This window comes from Sus scrofa, chromosome 4 (genome assembly GCF_000003025.6).
Source record: "Sus scrofa isolate TJ Tabasco breed Duroc chromosome 4, Sscrofa11.1, whole genome shotgun sequence".
Taxonomy (NCBI): Eukaryota; Metazoa; Chordata; class Mammalia; order Artiodactyla; family Suidae; genus Sus; species Sus scrofa.
Window position 1 is genome coordinate 90,590,382 of NC_010446.5, and position 15,437 is coordinate 90,605,818.

At 49.3% G+C, this 15,437-nt stretch overlaps 1 protein-coding gene across 3 annotated transcripts in view; it reads left to right on the forward strand.

Moving 5' to 3' along the window:
- CFAP45 (cilia and flagella associated protein 45) overlaps positions 3,483-15,437 on the forward strand; it is a 32,797-nt gene continuing 20,842 nt past the window's right edge. The window contains exons 1-3 of one of the 3 annotated variants that reach the window (XM_021089586.1): positions 3,483-3,551; positions 10,120-10,245; positions 13,576-13,712. In XM_021089586.1, the coding sequence (XP_020945245.1) occupies positions 3,549-3,551; positions 10,120-10,245; positions 13,576-13,712 (266 nt within the window). In that variant the 5' untranslated portion in view covers positions 3,483-3,548. The remainder of the gene's footprint in view (positions 3,552-10,119; positions 10,246-13,575; positions 13,713-15,437) is intronic. The other 2 variants (XM_021089587.1, XM_021089588.1) reach the window with 2 other exon arrangements.

Here is a 15,437-nt window from a genome sequence, read left to right on the forward strand (position 1 = left end):
TCCACCTTGTGTTGTTTTAAACCACTAGGTTTGTGGTAATTTGTTGCAGCAGTGGTAGAAAGCAAACACACAAGCCTTGAATAGTTTTGAGATGGAAAGATCAACTCATTTTTATTATTATCTTTAAAAGGTTATTACTTAAGTTTGTTTATCTATTTGTCTTTTTTTTTTGGTCTTATTTTTATTTATTAATTTTTTTAAGGCCGAACTCTCAGCATATGGAAGTTCCTAGGTTAAGGGTCTAATCAGAGCTGTTGCTGCTGGCCTACACCACAGCCACAGCAATGAGGGATCTGTCTGTGACCTACACCATAGCTCACAGCAACAATGGATCCCTAACCCACTGAGTGAGGCCAAGGATCAAACCCACAACCTCATGGTTCCTAGTTGGACTCGTTTCCGCTATGCCACGAGGGCAACTCCAAGTTTGTTTATTTATTTATTTATTCTTTTTGGCTTGTAGAAGTTCCTGGGCCAGGGACCGAACCCATGTCACCAGAGTGACCTGAGCTGCAGCAGTGACAACACTGGACCCTTAATGCTCTGACCACCAGGGAACTCCCAAGATCATCTCATTATACTTAGAAAAATCCAAGCAGGAGTGTGTTTAACATGGTTTTTTTTTTTTTTTTTTTTTTTTTTTGTCTTTTTTGCTATTTCTTGGGCCGATCCCGCGGCATATGGATGTTCCCAGGCTAGGGGTCCAATCGGAGCTGTAGCCACTGGCCTACGCTAGAGCCACAACAACACGGGATCTGAGCCGCGTCTGCAACCTACACCACAGCTCACGGCAACGCCGGATCGTCAACCCACTGAGCAAGGGCAGGGACCGAACACACAACCTCATGGTTCCTAGTCAGATTCGTTAACCACTGCGCCACGACGGGAACTCCAGGAGTGTGTTTAAAATTATCTATAAGAAGAAGTCAAAAAGAACACATATCACTGTTGGAAAAACAAGCTGTCAGTGATTTTAGGTCTTTGGAGGTACATTCTTCTCTGATGAGATGTATATTGTATTTATATATGTGGTATTACTGGGTCTCTTCATGGCCAGCGAGAACATCAGTTTTTTGTTTGTTTGTTTTTGCTTTTTAGGGCCACACCCATGGCGGTATATGGAGGTTCCCAGGCTAGGGGTCCAAGTGGAGCTACAGCTGCCTGCCTACACCACAGGAACAGCGATGCAGGATCCGAGCCACGTCTGTGATCTACACCACAGCTCACGGCATCGCCAAATCCTTAGCCCACTGAGCAAGGCCAGGTATCGAAGCTGCCATCTTGTAGTTTCTGCTGCGCCACAATGGGAACTCAGGAGAACTTCAGTTTTGACCAGGCATTGATAAGAACAGATGCCTCACTTAGAGTTTTACACAATGATAAAATCTTTTCACAGAGGAACTTCTGGTTTTGCTCATTTCAAACTATGTTTTTCCTCCTCTTTGCAAATTCTCTTGGTATTGGGCTCCAAAGCACATATTCCCGTGGAGAGTATGGCCAGTACTTTCCTGTCCTGACATCAGGTGAGGTGGCATAGTGGCCTGGTGGAAGGAGGGTTCAGGCAGCCATTCCTCCACCAGGACAGCTGGCAGTAACTTAACTATCTGTGTACGTGATGGAGGACCACAAAACCTGTTCCACTAAATCCCAAATTAATATATCCCAGAGTTCCTGTTGTGGCTCAGCTGTAATGAACCTGACTAGTATCCATGAGGACTCAGGTTCGATCCCTGGCCTTGCTCAGTGGCTTAAGGAGCGTTGGCATGAGCTGTGGTATAGGTCGCAGATGCGGCTTGGATCTGGCATTTCTGTGGCAGTGGCGTACAGCTCCGACTCAACCCCTAGCCTGGGAACTTCTGTATGACATGGGTGCAGCCCTAAAAAGACCCTCCCCCCCAAAAAAAAGAAGCCCTTCCCTCCCCTCCAGTGGCCTCCAGCTGCTGGTTTGACCCCACCTTCAACAGTGCCTGCTCCTCTTCCCCTGACTTGTCCTTCTGGGAATCCCAAAGGAGATAAGGCTGGAATCTCGGGAAGGAATGTGAGGCTTGCTGGAGTTAAGCCCTTTTAAAAACAGCTGGAGGTGACCTGGCCTCCCTTCCCCCACCCCCCTGGAGCTTGTGTGCAGCCCTCATGCCATTAGCTTGGGCAGCCAAACCATCAGCCCGAATTATGTCACAGGAGGCAGTGACTGGCTTGGCAACAGGAAAGTCAAGTGGGAGCAAGCTTCAGAAAGGTGGGCTGTGAGGGTGTGGGAGAGGTTCGGGAGTGGGAAAGTGCAGAGAACTTGCAGAACTGCAGAGTCACCACTTTTTTTTTTGGCCTTAGAGTGTTCAGTTTATTAGCACTGGAGGGAAAAAATTATACTTTTCCCAGGGGAAAGGCTTTGTGAAGTTTGGAGCAGGCACGGCTGTGGGGGTCAGTTCAATTTCGGCCTTGCAGGTCAGGAGGTATAGGGGCAAAAGCAAATTGGGAAAATCATAAAGCTCTTAAAAACCTTTCACAACAGCACATCCGAACTGTGAGGTGTTAAAAGGCAGTTTCCCTAAAGCCAGCTCTTTTGATTTCAGTTTAGTCTTGTACGGCCTACATTTTATTTTTTAATTTTTTAAAAATTATTCATTTATTTTTTGTCTCTTTAGGGCCTCACCCACGGCATATGGAGTTTCCCAGGCTAGGAGTGGAATCAGAGCTCTAGCTGCCAGCCTACACCACAGCCACAGCAATGCCAGATCCCAGGTGAGTCTGCAACCTACACCACAGCTCACGGCGACACCGGATCCTTAATCCACTGAGCAAGACCGGGGATCCAACCTGTGTCCTCATGGAATCTAGTCAGAATCGTTTCCACTGAGCCACGAAGGGAACGCCCCTACATTTTATTTTTGATAAACTCTCCCAGGTCATTCTGAGCTGGAGGTCTGAGGCCTCCATCCTAAGGAACTGCTTCTGAAACTACATGCTATCCTCACGGCTGGAAGTTCTTTCTTTGGTCTAACCAGACTCTCTGCTGTTATGAAACTTTGTTTCATCTGATCCTGCTTGCTTCTCTGCAGACTAGGTTCTCCTCAGGGTTTGGCTTGGCACCTCAACCGCTACGGGTCAACGGTAACTAAGGTAACCTAGATGGGGTGTAGGGGGAAAACCATGACCCTGGGCCTGGGCCCTGGAGGGGGTGCCAGCAATTAGACCACTTGGGACCAGACTAGCCCTTGAGGTTTTGGGTCCTGATCCAAAGAGATCAGCCAAAGCAGAGTGAAGAGTGGGGCGCGCCGGGGCGGGTCAGTCTTTCAGGGCCTCAGTTCCCGCTCAAGTGCCGGCGGGAAAGGTCAGAGGGAGGGGTTCGGGTTCCTGAAGCCACAGCTCGCTGCGTCTGCCCGCCAGAGCCGGGGGGAGGGGCGGAGGGGCGGAGGGGCGGGCCCGGGGCGGGGCCTGGCCCAGACCGCGCGGGCTCCTGGTTACCATGGTAACGCGTCAACACCCAGCGCCTCTGCGGCGGGGTCGGCGGCGGCGGAGGCGGTGCAGGCGCAGGGCGAGGGCGTGCGGCTGAGATGGTGAGCTCCCGGGTGTGGAGGAGAAACTCGGAGCCTCATGTGTTCACAACTGGGTTGGGGTGCTGAGTGGGGAAAGTGGCAATCTGGGAGAGGAGGGACAGAAGTTGGGGCTGGGTGTCAGGAAGGCCCAGGAGCGGGAGGACACCCCTGGGATAAGCAAGGGAAGTCCTGAAAGGAGTCCAAAAGAGAAATTAGGAAGGGGGTCAATAGCGATTGGAAATGTGGGGTGGTGCCGAGCGTGAAGGAAGTGGGGAGAAAGGGCTCTTCAACCAACCCTTCTCCCCCTCCCTCAGGCTGGGGCCTCCCTGGGCTGGAAATTGTGGGACCTGGAGGTGACCTGGTTTCCTTTCCCCCACTCCCCTGGAGCTTGTGTACAGCCCTCATGCCACTAGCTCTGCAGCCAGTCTTTCAGCCCCCAAAACCCCTGGTGAGGAGGCCAGATAACAGGTTAAGTACCTCTTCTGCCTCTGCCCAGCAGGGTGACAGTGTGTAAGTCACCTAATGTACCCAGCCTAGGTTTTCTTTTCTGTTGTCTTCTCTGCTGGGGCTCTGGGTCATTCAGTAGGGTACTCAGCAAACATTTGCAAATGAATGAATGAATGAATGAATGGAGAGGATACTGGGTTTGAAAATCCCTAGGGAGGGATTGGGACTAGTCTAGCAGCCTGGGGTTCCCTGGGAAGGATGGAGAAGACTACAAGGGTTGTTAGGGTTGAGAAAGGCACGGGCCCAGAGGAGGAGCTATGGAAGTGATGTCTGGGCTCCCGGTGAGGACAGTGTGGCTCCTGAGAGAGAAGGGAGAGGGGCAGAAAATAGGTGTTGGAGCCTTCCCTTAGTGGAAACAACCTTAAAATTTCTGGTCGCACATCCAGTGGCAAATGTAGCGCCTCTGGTGTACTTGTGGGCACGCTTCGTACTCAGAAGTCATGCTGCTTTTCTGGGACTCATTGGTTCAAATTCCCAAGTCAAGATTTCAAGAAGAGCTTTGTTCATTATAAAAGAAACATCTCCAACAAAGAGCACTTCCCAACTTCTGAGGCATATTTACCTCCAGCTCCTCTGGGTGGTTTACAAATCCAGCGCTGTGTGTGTGTGTCTGTGAGAGCCTAGCCTCACACATGGCATCTAAGGGCTCAAGTGAATGTTCTCTTTTTCTCCTGTTTCAGAAATTTCCTATTCCCAAGCCCAAATTAATCAGTGAGCTGCACCTGGGTTAGACTTGTGCGCGTCACCTCACCCAGATCAGGTCCCCATCTAAGGGCCACTCAGGGTGGGGTTTGGGTCTTTTGATGGAGCCCTTGGATGAGACTGGGCATATGGGCACCTTTGAGAGCAGCAGGTCAAGTTGGTGATCTTTGCTTTTCTGAAAGGCCAAGAGGGGTGTGTGTGTGTGTGGGGGGGTGCTGCCACTCACTAGTTTTGAGAGTGTTTGGGGGAGTGAGGAGAAGTGATGGTTGTGGGAGGGAGGCTCAAATTAGGCAGGGTCTCCAGGACTCTTAGAAAAACAATGAATAACATCCCCCAGAAGGAGGCTTGGGGTCTCAGTGTGCCCTGGGGTGTCATCTTCACTTGGCACCCCACAGATGGCCCACCTGCTCTTATTTGAGGCAAGAGGTGACCTGAGTGGATCACTCAGTGAAAGGTGCCTGGTGCCTGGGCATCCCCATCTTCTTCGTAACCAGAGTCTCCAGAAAAGGAGGTAGAATCAGACCAAGAGCTGGAAGCCTGAAGTTGCCAGCCTGTGGCGAACCTATATGCAAAAGAGGAACTAGATCCCGGGGTGTAGAGGACATCCAAGAAAGGACAAGGCTTTGTCTTTGTTCAGCTAACAGGTGTGACAGTGACGTCAGGAAAGCTCACACCGCCCTGTTCCAGCTCCAGTCCAGCTCTGTCTTGTGGGATTTGAGCTGAGCATCCCGGATCTCAAGACATCTAGCATGACAGCTTTTTTTCACCATTCTCTGTGTTCAGACTTGGGGCACCTGGCCCACTTCTTTGTTTTGTTTTCACATAAAAATACTCCTGGAGTTCCTATCGTGGCTCAGTGGTAACGAACCTGACTAGTATCCGTGAGGATGCGGGTTCGATCCCTGGCCTTGCTCAGTGGGTTAACGATCTGGTGTTGCTGTGAGCTGTGGTATAGGTCACAGAAGCGGGTTGGATCTGGCATTATTGTTGGTAACTAGCCCTAGCCTGGTAACTTCCATATGCCGTGGGTGCGGCCCTAAAAAGACAAAAAACAAACAAACAAAAATACTCCCCACGCCCCCCCATCATAATGAGAGTTACCTACTCATTGCAAAACATTACTCGATGCAAGAAACACCATAAGATGATAATGCTCTCCTGAAATTACTTTTAAATCATTTTGTGGCCTTTCTTTTAGTAATACATCCTGAGTTATATCTTTTTCTTTTCTTTTCTTTTGCTTTTTTGGTCACACTTGCAGCATATGGAAGTTTCCAGGCTAGGGGTCGAATCAGAGCTACAGCTGCTGGCCTACACTGCAGCCACAGCAATGCCAGATCCAAGCTGCATCTGCAAACTGCACTGCAGCTTGGGGCAACACTGGATTCTTTTTTTTTTTTTTTTTGTCTTTTGTCTTTTGTCTTTTTTGTCTTTTTGCTGCTGTTGTTGTTGTTGCTATTTCTTGGGCCGCTCCCGCGGCATATGGAGGTTCCCAGGCTAGGGGTCCAATCGGAGCTGTAGCCACCGGCCTACACCAGAGCCACAGCAACGCGGGATCCGAGCCGCGTCTGCCACCTACACCACAGATCACGGCAACGCCGGATCGTTAACCCACTGAGCAAGGGCAGGGACCGAACCCGCAACCTCATGGTTCCTAGTCGGATTCGTTAACCACTGCGCCACGACGGGAACTCCAACACTGGATTCTTAACCCACTGAGCGAGGCTAGGGATCTAACCTGCATCCTCATGGGTGCTAGTTTGTTTCTTAACCTGCTGAGCCACAATGGGAACTCCAGAACTGGCATCTTTTTCTGTCCCAGTCCTCATCGTCCCCTGTCTCCCTTGCCTCCACAGTGGTCTTCCCTTCGAGAGTTGCCTCCCCCAAGAAAGATGAGCAGGCTTCTCTCTAGGCACAGCTTGGCTTCTTGGGGATATGTGTTTGGTCATGCAAGAAATAAAACCAGCCCTTCACCTCCTAAGAAAACCTCTTGGCTACTGCCTCTGGCCCAGAGGGATCGAACTTTCCATTTCTGCTGGGTTCTTCATTTTTTTTTTTTTTCTAGTATTTTTACACAGTAACCTCCCTAATCCTTCTTGTTGCTTTTGGCAAAAATGGTTATTCTAACCCTGGTGTAAGGCTTGTGGCTTCAGAGTCAGCATTTCCCCAATGAGGTTTTGTAGCCACCCAACCTCAGAGCTCAGCGCTTCCCTCTCCCCTGCCTGGCGGCTGCTTTTCTGTGGTCATCATCTGTTTTCCTTCCTCTGTTCTGTCTTTGAGGCTCAGGCAGTCGAGTATATCTTGTGTGACTTCCTCTTGACCTGGGGACCCAGTGCACAGGCATGAGGCCATGTGGTCCCAGCCGTGGAGGAACCTACAGTCTGGTGCACACCTGAGCCCCAGGGAAAGCCTGCAGGAGCCCTTGAGAAGAAACAGGAAAACAAATGCAAAACAACAATAATGCTTTCCATCTGTGCTCCAAAGCCTTTTCACATACGTTATTTTCCAGAGGGCAGACCACATACGTGATATGGAAAATGTGGAACAGTGGCATATTCCGGAAAGGCTTCTGTCCATCTCCATCTGGTCCACAGCCCCCGAGAGGTCATCTCTCTTGGTTTCATTTGTTCATTCTCTAGCAAATGCATATCGAGCTCCTATATGTGCCAGGCACCTCAGCTTTCCCCCTAATTGTGTCTACATCTCGAATCATCTCGTGATCCCATGCCATCCATCTTCTCCGGTTATTCCCAGGGCTTTGCTTCTATCCCACCTATCACAGTTTCTGTTCATTTCCTCTTATTCTATTTTCAGTGGAAAGGGGAGATATTGCTCACCACTCACCATATAATAACCCCTCCGTCTGTTATTAGGCATCCTTGGGGCTGCTATATTTACCTTTTAATAAATCCAAACTTTTCTGCTCTGCTCTGTTGGGGCTGACTGAGCCTGTAAAGGAGGCTCCCCTCTGTAAGCCTTGTGCTGGCTGTGCCAGGCTGGGAAGGAAAGGGCACACACAGCGGTGATCCTTGTACAGGACAGAGCCAGCTGGAGAATAATTGCCCAATTTAGTGTGAAAACCCGATCCAGGTGGAACAGGTGCTGCAGGAGGGTTTGTGTGGTCATGGCAGATTGGAGAGAGCTTTCAAAACACTGTCCTGTGTTCAGTGACCTGGAAGGCAGGGCCCATTTCCTTGTCCTCTCGATGGCTGCTGATTCCCAGGCTTGGTGGCCCCAACGTGTCCAGCCCATTTCCCTGAGGTCTGCCGGCTTAGAGGACTGCCTGAGACATGGGCTCCTCCAGAGTGAGATTTGAATCAGCTTTATTTTATTTATTAAGATTTTAATTTTTTTTCTGTTTTAGTTGATTTACAATGTTCTGTCAATTTCTGTTGTACAGCAAAGTGACCCAGTCATTCACACACACACACACACACACACACACACACACTCTTTCTCTCATATTATCCTTCATCATGTTCCAATTATGTTTCATCACAAGTGACTAGATATAGATCCCTGTGCTATACAGCAGGATCTCATTGCTTATCCACTCCAAATGCAATAGTTTGCATCTACTAACCCCAAACTACCAGTCCAAGCCACTCCCTCCCCCCTTGGCAACCACAAGTATGTTCTCCAAGTTCATGAGTTTGTTTCTTTTCTGTAGATACGTTCATTTGTGCCATATAATAGATTCCAGCTATAAGTGACATCATATGGTATTTGTCTTTCTCTTTCTGACTTAGTATGAGAGTCTCTAGTTGTATCCATGTTGCTGCAAATGGCATCATTTTGTTCTTTTTTATGGCTGAGTAGTATTCCATTGTGTATATGTACCACATCTTCTTAATCCATTCATCCGTCGATGGACATTCAGGCTGTTTCCATGTCTTGGCTATTGTGAATAGTGCTGCAATGAACATAGGGGTGCATGTATCCTTTTCAATGAAAGTTTTGTCTGGATATATGCCCAAAGAGTGGGATTGCTAGGTCATATGGTAGTTCTATATTTAGCTTTCTGAGGCACCTCCATACTGTTTTCCATTGTGGTTGTACCAATTTATATTCCCACCACCAGTGAAGGAGGGTACCTGAAATCAGATATAGATCAAGCCTGGAGTTGTCCTGCTGTCCTCACAGAAACCACCTCCTGGAGATGGACTTCTCCTTCTGGGGCGGAGTGAAAGCTGGACTGACCTTGGGAAAGGAGGTTGTATTAGTCAGCGTTCTTGGTTGTAAGCAGTGGGGTCAGAGCTCTCATTTGAGGAGAAGGGAGTATGAAGAGGGTTTTGAAGAGCTCACAGGCTTCACACCAAGGCTGGGTAACTAAGCTTGGAAAGTGAGAACAAAGGGAGGTGCTGCAGCCAGAACCGAGGCCCACATCACAGCCCACGCCTGGACTGGCAAAGCCCCTCGAGGCACAGTTGCACCCTGAGCACTGATAGCTTTATCTTGGGGTATTGCTGCTGGTATCCTTATCAGCATCACCCCAGACTCAGGGTATGGCTGCTGCCACTGCCTTTGTCAGAAGGGGTTTCCATGGTCTCCTTCTTGCATCACTGGATCCCTATTTATTGCCAGGCTTGGGGGCATCTGATGGCTAAGCCTAGATCTTTTGCCCAGGCTTGGAAGGCAAATATCTGGCGTTTTCCACTTCTCCAGGCAGAAATGATCCTTGTCTCCCTCAACTCATGAGAGGGAATTCTCCAAATGTAGGAAGATCCTGGGTGGTTAAAAACTGACTGATGCACATGAAAGGGATCCTGGGAGTGAAAGGGCCACACGGTGGATGCCAGGAACTGTAGCAGGCAGCTATTCATCCACTGAAGTCATCAGACACAAACCCCATGCCAGCAGTGGGCAAGGTGCTTTTCCATCCTTAGTGTCCTCTGGTCCCCACCGTTACCTTGGGAGATGCTGGAAACATGAACATCAAAGAGATGCCACAGCAGTGTCAGCCGGGCAGGGCTTGGCGCTGAGGCTGAGGAGGTTGGAGGTGAAGAGGACATGGCATTTCTGGGGAGACGAGCCCGTAAGAGACCGTGCTTGAGGAGAACCAGAACCAGGATGACCCGAGGTCATCCTCCTGCCGTCAAGTTCTCTCTCCTTTCTCCTTCCTTCTCTGCGGAGTGATGGGTTGGCCTTCTTCAGCTCAGGGACCTCAGACATCCTCCTCCCCGCTCAGCCAGTGTACTGGCCCCTATCAGAGAAGACCCTGCTCCCGTGGGGGTGTCCCCTGCATTTCAGGGTTGAGCCAGGTGCTTCCCCTCATGCCCACCCAACCTCCCCCCAGCACAGCCTGGCCAAGTGTCTGCCTGGTCCAGGGTCCAGATGGCACTCAGTGCTGATGACCCCAACGTTCTGCCTCTCTCTGCAGCCATTAAGCCCAGCCGGCGTCCTGAGCTCCACCTCTACTGCTTCCAACAGGTCAAGGAATAGGCCCCGCTATCGGACCAAAGCCCTGAGCTCCGAGGTGGATGAGAGCCTCTTTGGAGGTATCAAGGTAACCCTCACCCTGCCCCTCCAGGGAGATGCCACCTGGAGGCGGTGACCTGGACTGGTGTTAGTGAGGACGAAGCTAGCACTGGGCAGGTCACACTAAGGACAAAGGGGAGTTCTGAGGCCCCAGAAGATGAGCTCTGACACCTAGTGGGGTCCGTGTAAACGGGGCACCTGGCTTCCTCCACCCTTGAAATCCTCATGTCTGCACAGCATTTAAAAATGTGTTGTAAGGGCGTTCCCATTGTGGCGCAGCGGAAACAAATCTGACTAGGAACCATGAGGTTGCGGGTTTGATCCCTGGCCTCGATCAGTGGGTTAAGGATCTGGTGTTGCCGTGAGCTGTGGTGTAGGTTGCAGATGCGGCTCGGATCTGGCGTTGCTGTGGCTGTGATAGAGGCCGGCAGCTGTAGCTCTGATTAGACCCCTAGCGTGGGAACCTCCATATGCCGAGGGTGTGGCCCTAGGGGAAAAAAAAAAAAAAAAAATCTGTTGTAGGAGTTCCTGTTGTGGCTCAGCAGTAACAAACCTGAATAGTATCCATGAGGTCACAGGTTCAATCCCTGGACCCCTTCAGTGGGTTAAGGATCCAGCATTGCCATGAGCTGTGGTGTAGGACACAGACAAGGCTCGGATCCCACGTTGCTGTGACTGTGGTGTAAGCTGGCAGCTGCAGCTCCAATTCGGTCCCTAGCCTGGAACATACATATGCCAAAGTTGCAGCCTTCTAACAAGCAAAAATGAAATAAAATAGAGATAAAATAGGATAAATAATAAGATAAAATAAGTAAAATCTGTTGTAGCATTGGAAGGGAGGCTCAGCTGCTGAACACTCAATATTTGCTATTTGTTCAGTGAGTGCCCCATGATGGAGACATTTGAGGGCCAGTGGTCCAAGCTTAAAGATACAGAGCCACATAATTCCCCCTCAGTCCAAGAATGGTATCAGGGTACAGCACACATTCATTCTCCTCTCCCGGTTGCTGGACTAAAACAGTTACTTTGCTTTGGGAAAGGAGCAGGTCTTTATTTTCGAAAGTCATCCAAAGAGGCTGACTCTGGGAGTTCTTTTGTAAAAGCGCAGGGTGTTAAGTATCTGGCATTGTCACTGCAGGAGCGTGGGGTGAGCGAAGTTTCAATTCCTGGGAACCTCCACATGCCCAAAGAATAAAATAAAAAAAAGGCCCCCCAAAACCTCACACATATACAACCCATCCCCCCAAAAAACCTAAAAAGCAAAGGCTGACTCCATTAGTCCAGAGAAGGAGAGCTAGAATGTGACTACCTGGAGTAATCTTGGTACGAGTAGCTTTCAGGTGAGGAGGAAGAGAGACAAGGGGAGAAGGAGGATGAAATGTGGAGAGAAGGGCGGCAGGAGACGAAGGGAGAAAAGGGACACTGCTGTATTATATGTGAAAGTTTTTTTTGTCTTTTGTTTTTTCAGGGCCGAACCCACGGCATATGGAGGTTTGCAGGCTAGTGGTCAAATCAGAGCTACAGCTGCCGGTCTACACCATGGCCACAGCAACACCAGATCCGAGCCGCGTCTGCCACCTACAGCACAGCCACAGCTTATGGCAATGCTGGATCCTTAACCCACTGATCGAGGCCAGGGCTCGAACCCACAACCTCATGGTTCCTAGTTGGATTCGTTTCTGCTGCACCACGACGGGAACTCCATATGTGTGAAAGTTTTTAAGAGAGTAAATCCTGAATTCTCAGCTCAAGAAAAAAAATTTTCTATTTAATTTTATATCTATGTGAGATGATGGATATTCCTTAAACTTATTGTGAAAAACATTTCATGGTGGATGAAAATCGAATAATTATGCTGTACACCTTAAACCTACACACTGCTCTGTGTCAACTATGTCTCAATAAAACTGGAAGGAAAAAAGAAGGATACCGGTGGTGGGGTGAATACTGGTGTGACTACCTATGGCTGTGGGTGGACTGGGGAGAGGTCACTATCCTCATTATGAATCAAAAAGGACTTTCCAGGGAGTTCCCACTGTGGCTCAGTGGGTTAAGAACTTGAAGATATCCCTGAGGATGCAGGTTTGATCCCTGGCCTCCCTCAGTGGGTTAATGATCTGGAGTTGCTGCAAGCCGGGTTAGATTGCAGATGGGGCTCAGATTCAACTCCTAGCCTGGGAACTTCCATATGCTGCAGGTGTGGCCCTAAAAAAAAAAAAAAAAGGCTTTCCAGAGGTCTTCTCCATTAGAAGACCCCCATTCTACAGCAGTTTTCCTACTGACAAGGAGAAGAATCAAAGCATGCAATCTCACCTACAGGCATTTTGTTTGTTTTGGGTCCGAAGCTAGATTTGGAAAGGGCCTGGTTCTCCAGGCGTCGTCTTTTGGCGTTATTGCTGGGGGAGAGTCCGGAAGTTTCTCAGCCGGCAGTAGGGGGCAGAAGTGGCCTGTGGCCTGACTGAGTTGTGCCCCTTGGAAGCAGAGATGGGCACCAGGTGGCAGTAGCACTCCGGGACGGACCGGGACAGACGTGCAAAGTGAGATTCTCCAGCCAGGACGGGCTTCCACGGAGGCCACGTCCCCACGGAGGCCACGCCCCTGCCTCCACTCAGGATCGCAGATACTACGTTCTCTCTTGTGTTCAAAATTTCCTGAAACAAGTGATTTCATTTTCTTATTATCTAATTTCTTCATGGTCAGAAAATCTGCCCCCCTCACCAACCCCAGTCGTATATCTAATTTGTATTCTCCTTGCTAAATTCTAACTCACTGATTTTCACACTTCATTAGATTTAAGGGCAGGTCTTCACCAGCCATCCTTAATATGGCTTTTTTTTGGGAGGCAGGGATCAAAGTAAATGAATCATTAAAAAGGGTTAAAAATAACAAACATGGTAGATTGGATAAGACTGTAAAAAATAGTATGTTTCAAACCCACAGAGGGTTAATTATTTTTTCTTTTGTAAACCATGGAAGGAGAACCCAGAGACCCCAGATTTTCATTCCTGATGGTTTTAGGTTAGGAATGGACACCCACTAGCCACCTTCCCCACCCCTATCCCACCCCACCCCATCCACATCCCCATCTCTCTGGAAGTATCTATACACATAATAGAGAAGCCTTGTTCTCAGAAGAGCTGGTCAGTACAGAGCCCACCTGGCCACGTCCAAGGGCAGAACACCACGTTGCTTTCTCAGCACCGTGGCTGCTGTTGGTGGTCCTGCAGTCTGGCCCCCAACCAGCCTCCCCTGCTGCTGGATGTGGTGGAATCCCCAGGAGAGGGGCTACACTTGAAGTTAGGACTTACCAGCAGGAAGTGGAGTGACCAGCTTCAAACTGTCCTTCCTGACCCCACAGCCCCTGAACCAGAGCGATAGCCCCATAGTACTGCTCCGAGATAAGCATGCCATTCGGAAAACTCTCACTGCCCTGGGCTTGGACCACAAGCCAGAGACCATCCAGCTCATCACCCGGGACATGGTCCGGGAGCTCATGTGAGTACCCAGGGCATGGTGACCTTCTGCTGAGGACCTGTGCGGGAACATGGGGAAACCCACCTGGTTGCATTCTGTTAGTGCAGACCCCACCTCTTTCCTGCTCATTTCCCCCTTTTGTCTCATGGTTACCCTTCTCCATTGTGGTGTCTTTTGTTTCTCCCCACCTGTATCTATTATTGCCACTGTCCTTGATTCCCAGCTTTTTTTTCTTTCCTTTCTTCCAGCTGCTGTGTGTCCTACAGAGCTGGTAGAGGGGAGGGGCTTGGGGGTCCGCTTTGGGCCCCCATTAGTGCACTTGGTAAAGGGAAATGTCCAGATGAGTCATTTCCTTTTGGCTGCATCAGGACTCTGAAGCAAAGGGAAACTGACCAGATGCTTAATTAGCCCCATGGCTTCTTCCCAGGCTCTGAGACCAGAAGAGGAAATTCCCAAGGGCTCTTGGGTTCCTTTGGGATTAGCTCAGCACGGTTTCCTGACGAGCTGCCTCCTCAATTGGGCCCCTCCTGTGGGGTTTAGGTCCAGCTCAGCCAAGAGAAATGAGCCAACACTGTCACTCAGTGGTTTAGCTCTTGTGCTGGTGCTTCATTTGTTAAGCCGTTCTTCCTACTGTGACTCTACCTACTAAAAACTTGAATTCCCAGAAAATGCAGCCTATGTCATGGAGCTGGGGAGGCACAGCTTGGACACAACCTCAGGAGCATGGTCTGGTCAGCTCTGGCCTCAACCGGTCAGGTGTGCTCAGGGCTCCTTGGACTGATCCAGGCCTGAAAACACAGTGGAGGTGAAGTTGCTGGCGACTTGTCAGGATGGCTGAGAGCAGTGCGAGATGCAGTCTCAGATTCAGATCATTCCTGGTCATCCCAGATCCCAGGCTGTTTGGGGCCATGCCACCCAGTGAACCACAAAATCTTGGCTAAGAACTCAAGTCCACTCATTGATTCATCCACCTCCTGGACAGCTCCCCCCAGTAGTTTTATTGGATGAGGTTTCACTTCCGGCCTTGGACCATCTGTGTCTCATTGCCACGTACCTGTTAAATTGCCTCACCCAGAAGCAGCTTTATCCCCACCCCCTGCTCCATCTTTAATGTATGTCATTTGTTTGTAATCATTATAATTATCTATTGGTTTGTTGAATGCGTTGGGCGGCTGGAAAGGTCTATAGACATGTCTCTGACTATTGTAGTTCAGAGATTTTAATTAATATTTAAGGTTCAAAGCTTCTCTCTGGGCTGGATGCACAGCGATGTTTTTGTTTCTCACTGGCATCCACTCCATCCTTGTCTGGCGTCCCCTTGTCCTTTTTATGTCATCCTTGAGGAATCATCGATTTTTAAAAGTTCAGCTCAAGAGCTTTATTTTGAGTCCTCCCTCTGTGCCCAGTGCTGTGCCAGAGACGAGGCTGCCCAGGAGATTAAGACAGAGTCTGTGTCCTGAAGGAGCTTGTGATCCAGCAAAGGAAACAGATTGCTTTTTGTTTTCGTTTTGAAACAATAATATTTATTTATTTATTTATTTTAAGTTTTATTGAAGAATAATTTACAAGGCTGTGAAAAATTTCTGCTGTACAACAAAGTGACCCAGTCATGCATATATACATATCTATTCTCTCTCAGATTCTTTTTCCACATAGGTTATCACAGAATACTGGGTAGAGCTCTCTGCGCTATGTAGCAGGTTCCCCCTGGCAATTGTTCCGTATACCCCAGTGTGCATATGCTAA